The sequence below is a fragment of the Phoca vitulina genome, unplaced genomic scaffold, assembly GCF_004348235.1.
Source record: "Phoca vitulina isolate PV1807 unplaced genomic scaffold, GSC_HSeal_1.0 scaffold15, whole genome shotgun sequence".
In the NCBI taxonomy this organism is placed as follows: Eukaryota; Metazoa; Chordata; class Mammalia; order Carnivora; family Phocidae; genus Phoca; species Phoca vitulina.
Genome location: NW_022589718.1, coordinates 23,767,599 through 23,784,377, shown reverse-complemented (window position 1 = coordinate 23,784,377; position 16,779 = coordinate 23,767,599). Strand labels below are relative to the sequence as shown.

The following is a 16,779-nucleotide window of genomic DNA, read 5'->3' as shown; positions in this document are numbered from 1 at the left end:
TCAGCTCGGTGACATTTTATGCAGATGCAAAGGGCCACTCTTACTGTCGTAGTCGAAGTCCCAGCTGGGTTTCTGTATGGAGTCGCTGTCGGAAGGGGAGTTTGAAGGCGGCGGCGGAGGCAAGTTTGGGGCCACGCTGCAGACGGCCACGGCTTTCCGGTGTCCGTGCACAGACTCGGGGTTAAAGGTGCTGAACTCCGGATGCTCTGGGATGGCAGATCCTTCAAAGGAATTGCGGTCCAGGTTGTTCCTGGAGTCGCTTGGAATGCTTGGAGTGTAGGAGATAGGACGGACAGGCACCTGGGGGGGTATGTCTGAGTAAACGTTCTTATTGAGCTTTGCATCGAAATACGGTCTTTGCAAGAAAGCGGCGGTGGGGCCCAGGTGCTTGTCCTCGGGTTCAGCCTGCTGTTTCTTCTTCCGACTGATCATCTTGCGGCAGAGGACAAACACCACCACCAGCAGAAATATCCCCGTTATGAAGACGAGAATGCCTATGCCCTCGGCCAGTCCGATGTTCCAGGGAGTGGACACGTACTGATTGGGCGAGGCGTCCTCGCAGTGTCTGCCCCTGTAGTCTCGGCTGCAGTTGCAGTGATAGGAGCCGTGTGTGTTCTCACACAGCGCCCCGTTGCGGCAGGGGCTGGTGGCGCACTCGTCAACGTCGCTCTGACACCTGCCAAGAACGAGGACAGACACTTGCCACACACGTCACGACAGGCCACGCCCGCGCTTCCCAGAGACCAGGGACTGAACCCAAACAAAACAGAGGAGGTAACCACCAAAAACACTAGCAACAACAGTCATGACCACAGAACACCTCTCGAGGAGTAATTAATCACGAGAGTCTATACTGGGGACGACGGGGGGATAAGCATCATGTCACGCCCTACTTAACTGCCAGGTGACTAAACCAAACTCCCGGGCTAAGCATTCAGTCTGTGTCTGATTCTCTTTGTTCAGAATGTGCATTTGGATAAACCGTATGCTGGAAACTGTCCTAACGGGCTAGGCTCAGATTTCTGATCTCCCTGTTTGGAAATACAACAGTTGCATAAAACATGTGAAAGGTTAGAAAACTGTTTTCCATTTTAAGACACTTCTCCTGCTGAAAACCTCCCACGGCCCCTCACCTGACGGAACATTCCCGGGCCTCTCCACGCCCTCTGCTTTTCCCAACGGGGGCCCTGTGCAGGTGTGCCCGGCACGTCTCCAACCCTCCCTCCTTTAATAAAATGTATCTACTGCCCCTCCCCCGTACTCAACGGCCACTCAACATTTGAGACATTTTTGTCAAATATATTAAGTATTAATTGACTGGAATTAGGAAAGTCAACTTAGGAACTAAGACCATGTGACTGATGGCAAAACTCACGACTCTAAGCAGCACTGAGCAAAAGCACAGGCAGATACCTACACGCAGCTCACACTCAGAGCCTTCGCATGAGACCGACGGTGCACACTTCAGGGAGGCGTGAGGCATGTACAAATAACATGCACAGAGTCACTTTGTAAACTGAACGAGTGAAAGGGCATCTGGGAACTAAAAACTCGCCTCTTTCAAGGTGTACGCAAGCCCCGCTGTGCCTCATTTTCCTCCCCTAGAAAACGGGTGCTAGACGCTAGATAAATGTTAGTTACGGCATATTCTGAAGAGAGGTCACGGTCATCCCACTCCGAAGACCGGTAACCACCTCCGTGTGTGTGTGCCTTAATAAAACCATCATTCCACAAACACGTCCTGCCTGCGAGAACCTTGCTGATAAAGATCTCTGAAGCACAGAGGTAGGTATCCTCAGGCACTACGTTGTATTTACCTGCTCAGTATTTTAATGAGTGAAAGGATAAAAGTCTACAAGGACCTAAGGGTGGGGAACATGAAAGTCTAAAGCAACATCGCCCAAATGAATAAAGTTCTGTCGCATCTGCGAATTGATGTGACGCGACAGGGAGACGCAAATACAAATGTTGGAAGAGGCCAGTTACCTTTCTCCCCTAAAACCCGAATCACACTGACAGACAGCACCGTCCAAGCTGTCAAAGCACGTTCCACCATTTTTACAGGGCTCATCCTTGCAGTAAGGGCTAAGCTGGCACCTGGAGGACACGGAAAGAGGCATCAACGTCACACTTTTACTGCAAAGGAATCCAGCACAACAGAGAACAAGAAGTAAATGTAATCCTACGTATAAAGGGGAGGCATTTTAAGAAGTTTCATCCTGAGGGCTACACCGACCTCTGACCGGTGTATAATCCTCTGCACTGACACAGGAAGTCCCCGTTGTCCACGACGCACGTGCCACCATAAAGACACGGGTTGGAGGAACACGGGTTGACGCTCAACTCACAGTATGTTCCTATGTACAGGGCGCTGCACTTGCAGTAATAACCTGCAGGAGCGAAAGGGAACAAAAAAGTCCAATCATTCTATAACTCAAAGAATCTCAGTATAATATTGGTTTTGACTTTTAAGAGAAGCCTTCGTTCTCTGAGACCCGTAGAAGTTAGTACAATTTGTATTCCCTCTGGGTACGATGTCGCCGTTATCAACAAGATCTAACTTCCACTGTTGGTATAACCAAACCAAAAGAGCTGAAGAGAGAACTCATGATCAGCCTGACTTAATCATAATTTATGTAAGGTCACTGGGCCAAGCGTAGAGAGCAGGGAAAAACAGTTCTTATTTGAGTGGTCATGCCAACTAACAACACTTACTACCAAACATCCCCATTTATTTGCAGCTCCCAAACTTTTAAAGGCTGAGATAATGATGTGAAAATATTCGGGAGACTATGAACTACCATCAAGGGAAGGTGATTGTCAAATGTGTCCAAAGGAGCACAAAGAATGTCAGACTTTTGCAAAGACTGTGACATGGGACAGGGTGGTAGACTTTTTCCAGCTGTTTCCGGGGCAGGACTGCACTTCCCTGCTGCCTCTGAAGGTGGGCACGGCTGTGGGAGTTTCTTTGGCCAAAGATGCGATACTCTGAGCTAGAAGCTTTAGGAGCCCGTGTGGGGCGCCACTTCCCCGCCCTCCTGCTGCTACAGGGATCGTGCTTGCACGTTTCAAGAAAATGCTTCTCTCAGTCTCATCCCTGAGTCAACGAGGACGGCGTCCTTGCTGACCTGACTTGGACATGGAACATGAGCACAGGATAAACTTTCATGCAGAGTATTATTTTGGGGATAACCTGGTCTATTCTGTGTGTGGAGTATGCACAAACACTTCCCAAAGAAAATAACACAAAGCCAAATCCTTGGAAATCCCAGTGAAGTGCTATTCTGATTTTTTCTCCATTAATTACACAAAGCTCTCTCCTGATGAGGCACCATGACTGTCCTTTCACAGCTTCTATGACTGGGAAGGGGACAAACAGGGCAGGCTAACAAACGCCAGAGTGCTCTACTACGCTGAGGCTTCAGGACACGACTGGCGACACTTCAGGAGGGTTCAAGGCATCCTGGAAAACCAAACCCGGTCTGTAGCAAGGCCAGCAGTCCCTAGGCGCTGAGCCATCAGATCTAAGGGAGCCCTCAAGAAGGACTGAGCGTACGGTCCTGAGTCCCACTGGCTCAACGCCGATGTGGCTGGAAGAAGAGTGCGCAAAACAAACACACAGCACAAGGAAGAAGAGGGCAGAGTTAGCTGTGGTTGACCAGTGGTTCCTGGTGCAGAACGAGGAGGTCCTGCAGCCTGACTGGGGGAAGAATCCTGAGTCCAGCCCTGCTCTGGTTTCCCTCCATTCCAACACTGACTGCAGGATCGGACACCATCGTGTGAATGGGAAGGGAAAACAAAGACTTGAGGAACTTGCCAAGGGCCTCCGCGCGTAAGGCTCTGAAGATGACTAGCATGACGAGGCCTACCTCCAGGAGGTGAGGGGTGGCAAATGCCTCCGTTCTGGCAAGGGTTGCTTGAGCAGTCTTCAGTAGCTGTTAGTAAGCACCCAGGAGAGACGTCCACCCATTCTTCAATGTGCGCGTGGCTTCTCGGCTTGTTATTCAGAGGGAGCTCCTGCCCATTCAAGTAAATGGAGTCCATACAGCCCCTGAAACCGTTCCCGACTTGGGGGCTTCTCCCGTGCCTGGTGCCTTGCTGACGGATGTGGCCACCGAAGAACACATGGTTATCCAGGTTGAGGGTCTTCAGGGTCCCGGGGGCTGTGCCTGATGCCGTGTGAACTTGGTCCAGAACCAACCTAGCATAGTTTCCATTCACTTCTAGAGACACCGCATGCCACAGCCCATCATTGACTTGAATGCTCTGCACAGACACGATGCCAGGACCACTTCCACAGTCAAACTTGTACTGTAGCCTTCCGTTATGAATCTGTGATAAAGACAATCACCGTTCACATTACCCTCGCAGGATCGTCAACGAGGAACTCTGACCAAACATCCAAAGGAGGGGCAGGTTTAGCTACCGAAGGGAAAGTGAGTGAGACTGCATTTAAGCACTGCAGAACACGCGCCAAGAGCAGAAATGAACCTAACGCAAGTTCAAGTGCCAACTGCACCTCCAAAAAGCATCATGGAAATCACCCACAATTAACTGTTAACCGAATAACAACCAAAAAGAGCATCAGGTAAAATCAAAAGTGGATCATGCATTTAAAAAAAAAAAAAGGATAATTATCACTTACAAGCACTTGTGAATACTCTCTATAAACTGTCTAACATTAATAAGATATAATACCACTTGGAGTTTGAATGTTAACTGTCACATGACCTAAAAAAGTTGCGAGACACAGAAGTCCATTTCTATAGTACTGCAGAGCAAAAGAGCTTTGTAGCCCAAGAGTCTAAAACTCATAGAGGTATCAAGGAACTATTTAAGTGTGGAATAAAACCATTTCCCTTAATTTTTTTTTTTTTCTCAAAAACGGACAATGTGAACATGAAATGGAATTCCGTGTTTTTAAGGTCTTCGGGTACAAAAACGTACCTCCAAGATGCTGTAGTCAGTCCCACGTGCGTACATCACAACCGCGTGAGCCGAGTACGTTCTGAGCCTCATGGTCAGTTTCATCTCCAATTTGTTTTCATTTTCCATTAGACGGTATTTCACAAAGCTGTTTCCAGTAAATGTTACAGATGAACTCCCTGTGAATCACAAAGAGGAAAACATAAATCAGAACCAAGCTGAAGCGTATTTGTAAAAGTGAGATTCCCCCCAACACTGATCCAAGTTTTAAGGTTACAACATTATAAAATTCAATTCAATGGAAAATGTCTATTTGCTTTAATAAAAAACACAGCATAACTGGATTTCCTTTTGGAAGAGAAATGGACTACTGTATCAGAGAGAAATGAATTCTAAAACAATGAAAGATCTAAATATAAAAAGGTTCAATATAAAATTATTAGAAGACAATTGAGGAAAATATTTACATAGCCTCAGGTGTTTTGGGGAAACTTTTCAAGCAAAATATAATCCCCAGTTTGCAAAAATGATGAAAATAATATCACTCTCCAGAGGTGGAAATAGTTATGTAAAACTATACAGAACCGACAAAAATTAAATTTCAAAATGACAAGAAATACTGTAAACAAATCAAAACACCAATAATAGACAGTGGGATGGAGATAACATTCATGCTCAGAGCACACAGAATGTTCTACACACTAAAAACAAGAAACAGACAAATAACCCCAACAAGCAAGCAAAGAATCTGAACAGGCCAGTCCAAGAGAGGAAATGCTAGTAGGAATAAATAAAACTTTCACAAGAAGCTGGAGCAATGCAAACTAAAATAACTAGGTATCATTTCATGCCCACTGGATGGGGGAATTTGTTTTTTAATTGAAAACCATATATTGGTAAGAGAATGGGGAGTGAGACGGTCACAGATGACTGCAAGAAAGGAACTGGTGTAACTTTCTGGGCAACTAATATAATGGTATATTTAAAAATTAAAAATGTAGTTAATCTTTTTTTTTTTTTTTTTAAGATTTTATTTATTTATTTGACAGAGACACAGCGAGAGAGGGAACACAAGCAGGGGGAGCAGGAGAGGGAGAAGCAGGCTCCCCGCGGAGCAGGGAGCCAGACGTGGGGCTTGATCCCAGGACCCTGGGATCATGACCTGAGCCGAAGGCAGACGTTTAATGACTGAGCCACCCAGGAGCCCCAAAAATGTAGTTAATCTTTGACGCAGTAAATCCTAGTTTTAGAAAGCACCAATAAATAAGACTGTATGTATAAAAGTACTTTTTAAAAAATTAAAAGTATAATTAACATACAATGTTATATTAGTTTCAGGACTACCACGGAATGACTCAGCAATTCTGTCCATTCCTCAGCGCCTCACCATGATTAAGTGTAGAAAAGGATTCATTTTTAACACAAGAAAGCATCTTTATAACCTCAAGCTCTATGAATGAGGACAAAGTTGGAAAACCATGGTATAACCACTGGAAAGCATTAGGTTTACGGCCATGGACTTGGGAAGATGCCCACGACATACGTTAAGCCACGGAAAAGCAAGCAGCAAACTCTGTAAGATGTGGTAACTTTTTTTTTTTTTTTTTGGTAAAGATAATGCGGGAAAAATCACTCTGAATGTGTACATATGGGACTGTATGTTGACATGACCACAATCACAGAGAAGGAAGAGTGTCACTAGTAATTCAGGGGTGGGTTGTCATACATAAGAGGAAGGAAAAGTGACTACTGCTCTCGATTCATTTGTATGCCGGACTTGTTATAATAAATGCACTTTACAACGTCTGTCAACCCCGATAAAGAAAACGATGGCAAGAAACACTTGAAAGTGACTTTTAAAATTAGGAGCGTGCTTCATCACTGAACTCTTACCTGGGCACTGACCAAACCTGCCACCCGGGCAGACGCAGGTGTATCTGTCGTCTCTGGGATCGGGGACGCACTCAGATCCCTCAGGGCATGGACTGTCTTCACATCCGTGATGGACAAGTGGGCATCTTCCCTCTGTTTCAAAAACGGGGGGGGGGGAAGCTAATTAACAGGAACTTCAAGAAAATGATCATTACTGTGTAGCCTGCAAAGGCTTCCCGTGAAATGATCTGTACCCCTGCTTTCATCTACTTCTGTGTGTTACCTTTGCAGAGACACACGGCTGTTCTGTGGTGATGCGGAGTCACAAAACTCAGTCTGGCCGTGCTATGCGTTGACATAACGTTTTCATCCACGGTCACCTTCTCGTCACAGAATTTCCATGGGCAATCCAGTCCTGCACAGAGCTTCTGGAATACATCCAGTATCCTAACACCAATGATTTCCTCAATATCGGTCACGGAAGAATTAATCTTGTGCAGAAGTTGTTTGGTTGAAACCGGGGCACTACCTGATTTCTCTACAAAAAGCAAGACATCCAGATGTGGATGAGGTTCAGAGGGCTGCAGACTGACAATCTGTATGTCGTTCCTTCTCACACCCAAGACGTTCCGTAAAGCCCGCTGGAAGTTGCGCCAATAGTCACCAACGAATTCTTCCGGGGTGAGATTGGCGAAGCGGATAGCAATGGTGTGGTTCAGCATCTCCTGTGTTATCTGTCGGACGTGCACTGTGATGTCCGCCACTGTTGTAAATTTCCCATCGGTGACGCTGACGTTAAGAAGGTACTGCCCTACATCTAGCTTTTTGTGGGCTATCAGCTTACCCCCGGTGCTGGAAACAGAGAAAAGCTTGTCCATTTGGGGATCCAGACTGTAGCTTAACGTGTCATACACGTCTTGGTCCGTTGCGTGAATCTTCCCAATGACGCCGCCTGAGTATTCCTCTCCAAAAGCAGTAATGAAAATCTCTAGTGGTAAGATTGCAGGCGGATAAATGCTCTCCTCAATGACCCTGATGTCAATATATGTCAAAGATGACAAGGGAGGCTTTCCATTATCTGCCACCTGTGAGAAAATTAAACAAAACAAAACAAAAACACCTTTGTCGTCTTTGTCATTGTTTACAACTTCTTACTCAAAATACATTTACATTGTTCATGTTTTAAAAAATTACCAATTACTAGATAGTTATTTCTTCATAAGAAGCCTACAAGGAAAAGGATAAATACTTCTTCATAGCCCTTTCACTAACTCATAAGGAAGCTTAGCTCCATCAATGTCCATGATGAAGTAACCAAATGAATAAATGAGACCCCTCAACGTGCCCTGGGATAAAAACAAAGGTATGGCAAAAAAAAAAAAAAAAAAAAAAGACCACAATTCTATTCATTTTATCATGAAACGTAAGCTATTTACATACAAGGAGATAGCCCCCAAAGGATCTCTCCTCTAGGAATCCACAGCAAAATCATGAAGACTTTCATACCTTAACATGCAGTAGGTAATGATCTTTCACCTTCCTCTTTATGGCAGCTGATGTCAGGAGGACCCCTTGCTGGTTCACTTCGAAGGCCCCGTGGTCATTCCCACTCACAACAGTAAAGAAGAAGGGTGGGCCGTTATGCGAGGAGTCCTTGTCGGTCACGACCAGCTGCAGTACGCTGAAACCCACCGGCTTATTTTCCTGCAGGGTACAAGAACCAAAAACCCCTCGACTTTCAACAAAACCAAATCTATACGGCAGGAGACACAGGCAGGTTTTCTGTAACGTGATGTATACAGAAAACAAAGCCTTGCTGTGTTCCACTGGATAGGAGGAGAGAGAAGAGGGGGTGAGGGTGGGGGCAGTGATGGGGAGGAGAAAGGGGCGAAGGGGAAAGGTGGGAGCTTGGGGAGGGCACATGTGAGAAGAAAGGATGCATGGGGAGCAGAAGTGCGAGAGGGATGGAGTGGGGGAGGGGGAAAAGAAAAGTGGATTAGATTCTCGGATGCTGCTCAAATACGGGACAGCAGAAAATCAGATGAAGGATCAAGCTAGTGAGAATGTCTTAAAAAGCAAAGCACAAAAAGGAGAGAGAAAAGCTTGGCTGGATCTTGAAAACACTCATTTTTTAGTATTGATGGACTCATTTTACTCTTCCTGTTCTTCTAAAAAGTAGTCTTTGGAAAAGAAAGATATTTCAAACGAACAACTGAGGCCAATAGAAGAGCTCATTTCAAAAGGCATGGGCTCGATGAACCACTGAGCATCCCCGAGATTACCTGGATAATGACACTGTAGTTTCCCTTGGAGAAGACTGGAGCATTGTCATTGACATCCGACACGTCGATGTTCACGGTGGTCGTGTTGACCCTGGGCGGACTGCCATTATCAGACGCCTGAACTGTGAGTGTGTAACCTGAAATCTTTTCAGACACAAAACAAAGAGAACACATGTCCACTTCACAAGGCCCAAACGCAGGGTTTCATCAGAAGGGGACTGAGAACCTGGAAGGGCAGACCTGAGTACCCGTCCTCACTTGCTGTCTTGTATGTGGGCAATTCCCCAATCTACAAACAAGCACGCTGCAAATATCTACACAACGGAACGTATGCGCTCAACAGGAAAAGTTACCAGTGGTGGTTAGATTCTCTGATGCCTCTCTAAACATACTCATTCCATCTTTAAAAACCTGCAGATTAACAGAAATTATGACAGAGAAGTAATATAAACAATGAGAAAAACGTTAACAGGGCTCGAAAGCAATTGCTTTTGTAAGTAACAGGGATGGCAGCTTTCTCTAAGGCCCAAGTGGGACTGTCAGCCCGAAGCCAGAGGAAATGGTCTTCCAGCTCCGAGGGCTCAGTCATCTTCAACACCTCAGGACACGCCAGATCACCCTCCCCCATCACTCTTACACTCAGATTACAATCCCCTGTCCAAATCCCTGAGGAGGAGTTCTTCGTGACCCCCTAACAAAAGAAAGTGCAAGTGAGGTGGGCTCTGTTCGAGGGCAGTCCCTTGTGAAGCTTTCTCCTCAAGAAGGAGGTGGAAGACACCAGAAAGCGAGCTAAACCCCAGAGTATGTTCTGCAGAATATGAGCCCTGCAAGATGCTCCAACTTTCAGAAAAGGGCAAATGGCCTGGGACACACCGCACGCCATCATACCGGACGTCAGTGCACTGAAGGAGCTGAAAAGCACATCAGTCACACTCAGTTTTGTTTGGCCAGCAGTATGGCAACCTTAAGCCTAACAGTCGTGCTTCCTAAGCTCTTGCAAAGTCCCTGCTCAGAAGTAACAGGACGCAAAAGGAATGAAAGAATTGAGACTTGAATGAGGTAGCTCATCACTATCTTCCCAAATTCCTCTCAGCTTTACCCGTTAGTGTTCTGAAACTATACTCCATTACCACCAATGTCCTTTGAATTCACCTCTGGACTTGGTGACCTCGCCAGGCAGCTCCCTGAGTGTGAGTGGACGGACGGAGAGATGGAGGGATGGAGGGCCGGGGGTGCAGCCCGGCTTTCCTCTCTCCGGTTGCTCACATTTATCTCACTCCCTCCAACTGCCTCTGCCATCATCTCCAGAGGCCTGTGCCGTATCTATATTTCCAGCTTTCAAGTCTCTTAAGTTTGAGTAAAATCTCCAAATACTGGCTGAAAATCTTTCCTTCATGTGCCACTCTCCTCTAAAACTCGACTCATCAGACCCCACAGGCCACCGCGACTCCCAGGGCAAAGTCGACGGCCTCCCGACGCCCTGGCTCTCTGGGAGGGCGGGCCCCAGCCACGGCCAGGCAGGAGAGAACCCACATCTCGGACGCCACTGCTTCCTACGCGGGGCCGTAGCGGAGCTTTGCGGACCCGGATTTCTCCTTCACGAGGTCTCTGCATTTGTCTGCTCGCTCACTCGCTCGTCATGGCACCTCCCAACCGGGCTCTTGCTGCCTCACGGTACGGTACCCGGCGCTGGTGAACACCGCGCACTCCCACTGTGACACTCACCCTCACACCAGTCTCCCCGGAGAGTTACCCCCAGGCTCCCAACTGCTCGCTACCTCCCTGCCGCCTGCAGCATCCAGCCTGAGCCTCTGATCCGTTCCTTGCACACCTTTCTACCGTGTCCCTCACTTCTTGGTGGGATTCCTCTACTCCAATACAACCCAAAATAATCACCTAAATACACACCACGTCCTCCCTGCCCCATGCCGCTGTTCACGCAGTTCCTCACGGGGACTCCCCTTCTCTCAACGACTATGTTTTCTGAGTCTCTGCCATTATTGAAAACCCAGCAACTAGCTCCATGAAGTGCCTCCAAACACTGGAGCCAAGAGTAGTTTCTTCCTGAAGATAAACCTTTTTATCCAAACTTCTATCAGCAGGAAACACATCTCTTATATTCTTGAGATTTTCCTACTGGAATTGCTTTTCCAAGTGTTTGTACCTCGCTTGTCAGTACGTGAACAAGGCTGGTTCTACCCTTCTCGGACGTCCCATCATGTGACAGATGGGAGCACAAGGAACCTCTATGTACTGACTTGGTAATTTGTAAACAATTTAAGCCAAACTTTTGCACGTACTGTTTCCCGGTCTAGAAGCTTGGTCACTTTCACCTCTCCTCTGGTGGGGTCAATTGTAAATGGACTTCCTTGGTTACCATCTGTAATTGAATAGCGAATGTGGCTGTTTGAAGGTCCATCGGCGTCATCAGCCATAACCTAGAAAACATCACACTCCTGCTTAGGAGACAGCTAAGGAAGGGACGGGAGTCTACTAAGTCAATTTCTGATATCAATAGCCAGCTGTTATAAGGCAGTAATTTATAACAGAGCCAGTAATTGATTGGGATAACAAAAGACATTTCCACATCTTCCAATTATTTTCGATAAGGCCACAACAAAAACTGGATGGACCCTCCGGAAATTTCCTTCAAAGATCCAGAAGAAGAACATGGTAGGGGAGAAAATACACACCGTGATGACAGACTGCTCGAGAGGGGCATCCTCACTGACCACTGCCGTGTAGGTGTCTTGGCTGAACACAGGGGAATTGTCATTGATATCGGTTACATTAATGCTCACAGTTGCAACATCACTTAATGAAGGCGAGCCTCCGTCAGTGGCCTCGACAGTCAGGTAATATTCATGAGAGCTTTCATAATCCAGATTCTCAAGGATAAATATGGCCCCTAGATGGAAAAGCAAAATGACTTCCAGGACTTTTAAATGTTACCACTTCCTCCTACTGTGATGGGAACACACTTCCAAACAAACCATTTCTGCCTCAAAAGTCTGCTTATCATTTATGTAGGTTTTCTAATATCTTAGTTCAGCAATTACAAATTATGAGTTTGCCCATCCCCGGATGCTCATTTATTTCTCTGTGGTATTTAAATTGCTCCTGCAGTCAACACTACCCACATCCCACTGTAAAAATAATTATATTTCTCCTCTCTTCCAAACCACCATCTACTACAGACATCCCTCTAATAATGTAGAAAGGAAACAGAAGAATTCTACTCTTGGGCTTTTATTTTCCTTTCCCTTCTCTCATTGTTTCTCTTTTATAGAAATGTGTACCCTTTTTTTAATATCTCCAGAATAACTATTTACATCTTGTCACTAAAAAAGAATCCCTTTTTGATTTAACAATTCCTTTAACACCCTTCTTTATAGTCCATCCTATAAAGGAGCCCTAAAAATAATAATTCTATGATATGCATTAAAAAAAGGTTTTAAAATAGCATCACCACACACCTACTCTTCATCTGCAATAGTCACACGCAATTAAATACGGTTTGAATGGAGTGACTTTCTGCAAGGTTCGGAGACTTACCGCTGTTTTAGACCACAGGTTAACAAGACAACAAAAGTGTTCACGCAGCAAGCGTCAACAGCTCCTACGACTCTTGACCTTGTCGACAGTCATTCAGTTTGATTCAGAGTACTTCGGCTATTCTATGTAACTAGCATAATGAAGACGCCAATTTTAATGAATTATCAGATGCCCCCTATAGAAATTAAGATCAAAGGGGTCGAAACCACTGTTTCACGTAAGAGGCTACTTTCACATGGGTTCAATATGGGAGCGAGCAAGGAGCCCTTACACAAGATCCTCTTCCGTCATCTACTCTCTATCTTTACTAATTTACTACATCTGACATCTTGACTGAATTACTAGAGTGTGATTCTTTAATTTTCCACTCAAAAGTTCTAAACCACTCTGAATCCCACTTAAAGTAACAACATAAAGAAAAGTCGAGTTTTATCTTTCCAGAGTAGCTACTGCCGATGTCTTGATCTGTCTCTTTGCATCAGGTAAAGTGCTGGCGAGCTAGCCTTTGGGGCAGAATAAAGGGCTTCCTCTCATTCACAGGGTAGGTTACCTGTTTTAGAATCGATACTGAATTTTCCATGTTCATTTCCACTTATTATCGAGTACGTGATTTCTGCATTTGCTTCAATATCCCGACTGGCCGCATACACTTGAAGCACTTCTGTTCCGATGAGAATGTCCTCAGACACGGCAGCGCCATATTCACGGTACTCAAACACCGGAGGGTTGTCGTTTATGTCCAAAACGGACACAACAACAGTGCCCGTGGCGGTCAACCTCCTTGGCAAACCCTGATCTACAGCTTTCAAAGTAAGGGTGTACACAGCCTGCTGTTCTCTATCCAAGGGCTTTTCTAACTGAATGATTCCAGATAATTCATTAATGGAGAACTGCCCGTCAGCAGAGTTAATCAGTGAGTAGTAGATCTTCCGATTCAGTCCTGGTGACACATGACCATACGTCAGATTGTTTTATTTCGAGAAATTTAAACAAATTTTTTTTTTTTGAGAAAACATGTAGCATATTAGGGAAAGTGCTAACATGCATTACTTAGACATTCTTATGACTATCATCTTTAAAAAGCAAACGTTTTCATTAACAATTTACTAACTTAAATATGACTTTATCGTTATCTGGCTTTTTAAGACTATGCAAATGTATGCTAGAATACCCAGCAGCTCTTTTTAAAATGAAGTCTATTATTTAGCCTGTGTCAAAGATCTGAAAAGTAACATTTTTGTTATTGCTCTAATTCTTCAGTACTATTATGACTTAAGAAATTATTTTTATTCTCTGCTACGGAAATGTTACAAATATGTATCCTGGAAGATTATACTCTCCATAAAAATTGTGAAAGGTCTGTAAAACTATACCAATGTAACATGTGCTTCTGTTCTATTTCCACATCAAGATCTCCATCACTAATGGTTTATTCACAAAATAACACTTCACTTAATTAATTCAAATGGATATGAAGATCAGTTAATATAGTCACTAACCATAATTTTAGGGACACCGCAGATGTCTTATGATAGTAAGTACACGGGGCACAATTTGGGGACTTCAAATATTAAAAATGAATTCACTATTCTAAAAATTTCATTCCATTTTTAAGGCTGAGGAATTACATAATACAACAACGAGTTATTCGATATGCCTAAGGTAAGATAAGTTACAGAGACTGAATTTGGGATGTGTTTTGGACAGAGGTTCCCGCAATCTTCGAGCACGGCTTAAAGGCAAAAAACATCACCTAGACAGTACCTGCGTCCGCATCTGTGGCCTGCACCCTGGTCAGCAGCGTCCCAGGCTCTGTGTTCTCAAACACGGTGATGGTGTGCGGGTCGGCGGAGAACTCGGGGGCGTTATCATTCACATCTTCTAATGTGAGCACAAGATTAGCTTGACAAAATCTGCCCCCTCCATCTGTGGCCCTGACCAGAAGGGTATAAACTGCTTGCTCCTCACGATCAAGAGGGGCCAATGTTTTCAGTTCACCTAAAAACAAACAAAAATAAATGGATTCACTTGAAATGTAAGATGTGAACTGCAAACGCACATCTTATTTCTTCCCCTTTTCTCTTATGATGACAGAACTGGGGGGGAGGGGGCACGATGGTATCAGTGACAGGAGTCAACATCTGCAGGACCCCAGTGCGACCCAGGTTTCCAGACCCTGCTGGCTGCTGGCTCTTCAAGTCATAAAGATTTCAAGGCTAGGGCCTCTCAGATTATATATAATGTCACAAAAGCGGGGGGGGGGGGGGGGAACGCTGCCTAATTTACCAAATTTAAATATTTTTAAACTGACTCATGGCTTCATATGTTTACAATTAGTTCTGGGAGGGGTGGCTGCCAGAAAACTGTAATTTTAACAAAATACAAATTATAAGAGGGAAAACAGTCAAAGATTTACATACAAATAGAATACTATTAATTATTTTAAGGAGTATGCTAAATTATTAGTTTATGCCCACGGACTCAAGAAAACAAACTATATACAAAATGGATGAAGCAGGAAGTTTGAGATATACTTAAATTTCAGAACTATTTTTAAAAAAGAGAAGTTGATACTAATCTAAATTTTAAATCCTTGGTTCAAGTAGGTGATGTTGTTGTTAATTTTTTTTTTAATCTCACCCCAAATTTTACACAGCAAATTGCTGTGTAGATTTCTGAAAGATGCCGATTTTGTAGTATCAGAGTAAATTTTATAGGAACAGAACGTAATTTCAAATTTTACGTGGGACCTAAAACCACCCACATACGTGAGATGACTTTATTGGAACGTCGTTAATTTTGCCCCAAGCCCCATCTTTACCTGTGTCTGGATTTAGTTTGAATTTCTCTGCACCCGGACCAAACAGTGTGTAAGTAATTTCGGCGTTGGAGCGGATGTCCGCATCTGTGGCGGACACCTGCATGACCAGCTTCCCGGGAAAGGCGTCTTCTGGAATCGTGTCCGAGTATAAAGTCTACAAAGATTTTAAGCAATGTCGTGAACACAAAATATGAAGGGTTAACATGACTGCCAAGGGAAAAACGGAAAAAAAAAGACGTTTAACTTTGGTCACAGAAAACATGGGAAATGATGGAATTTAGAATCCAAGGAGCTTTGAAAACTGTTTTTCTTATAAAACACATTTAAAACAAAACGGGAGTCAGGTAACAGGTAACAACTCCTCTGTGTCACTGAAAGAGTCTAACCTGGCATTTACCTACAGAATTCTCAATACCTGACGTCTTTGAGTTGGGTTCATGTCTAAGTTAAGTTCTTGTAAGAAAATATAAGTAGTATTCCATATTTACCCAAAAACTGGAGAGTAAATGCCTGTTACATCAATGTCTCCTTTTCAGTACAGGAAATTCATTACTTGCAATCCTTCCCAACACATGACCAGATATAACTGCATTGAGACATCGGTCATCCCCATGTCACAGGAGAAAACAAAGAATCCCCAAGGCCCCCGGGGTGGGGGGGCTCTTGTGCTAGCCTCCATCACCCCCTCCCTCCCCAGCTGACCGAACTCAAACATAATGAACGGTTAGTTCCAGTTCTAACTAATTAGAAACTCCTGCCATAAACCAAAACATAAGACAAACAGGCTGAGATTTTGTTGACTTTTTTTTTCTTAATGTGAGCTCAGTTTTAGGTAAACGACATTTTATGGCTCATGAAACAGGGTATTTTGCAATACTGGTGATTTCAAATGATCTAATGTCCTAATTTTATTATTCCCAAAGATCACAAGGCATCACATCCAAGTAATATGCCAAGTGTTAAAAAAAAAAAAAAAAAAAAGCAAAACACACACATTGATTTTCTGTAAGACACACACAGACATCCTCCACCCCTCCACCACCCACCCACACAAAACCCTGCTGCCAGAAAGTCTGCATGTGGATCGAACTCCTCATTCCTCTGGAGCTTCCCTTCCCTCCTGAGCACACTGTACTTTCCGGAGAACAGCTCTGTCCCCTTCCACAGTGGCGATACTGCTCAGCTTCTCTGTCCCTCTTCAAGACCGTTGTCCCTCACTCTCCCCAGCCTTCCCTTAATCTACCAGTCCTCCCTTCCTCCTACTCTCCTGTGTGTGCAATTCACACACACCCTCTCTGCCGTCAGGCATCCATCCGCATCTGG

At 44.6% G+C, this 16,779-nt stretch overlaps 1 protein-coding gene across 6 annotated transcripts in view; it reads right to left on the bottom strand.

The window, feature by feature from the left end:
- The window catches only part of FAT1 (FAT atypical cadherin 1), a 126,945-nt gene that overhangs the window by 7,680 nt on the left and 102,486 nt on the right, over positions 1–16,779 (bottom strand). For all 6 annotated transcript variants that reach the window (XM_032413586.1, XM_032413589.1, XM_032413590.1 and 3 more), the window contains exons 12-25: positions 15,457–15,610; positions 14,400–14,633; positions 13,186–13,575; positions 11,774–11,988; positions 11,381–11,518; positions 9,081–9,224; positions 8,305–8,502; positions 7,082–7,883; positions 6,820–6,951; positions 4,948–5,105; positions 3,870–4,332; positions 2,237–2,390; positions 1,987–2,097; positions 45–676 (exon numbers count right to left, since the gene is read on the bottom strand). In XM_032413586.1, coding sequence (XP_032269477.1) covers positions 45–676; positions 1,987–2,097; positions 2,237–2,390; positions 3,870–4,332; positions 4,948–5,105; positions 6,820–6,951; positions 7,082–7,883; positions 8,305–8,502; positions 9,081–9,224; positions 11,381–11,518; positions 11,774–11,988; positions 13,186–13,575; positions 14,400–14,633; positions 15,457–15,610 — 3,925 coding nt within the window. The remainder of the gene's footprint in view (positions 1–44; positions 677–1,986; positions 2,098–2,236; positions 2,391–3,869; positions 4,333–4,947; positions 5,106–6,819; positions 6,952–7,081; positions 7,884–8,304; positions 8,503–9,080; positions 9,225–11,380; positions 11,519–11,773; positions 11,989–13,185; positions 13,576–14,399; positions 14,634–15,456; positions 15,611–16,779) is intronic.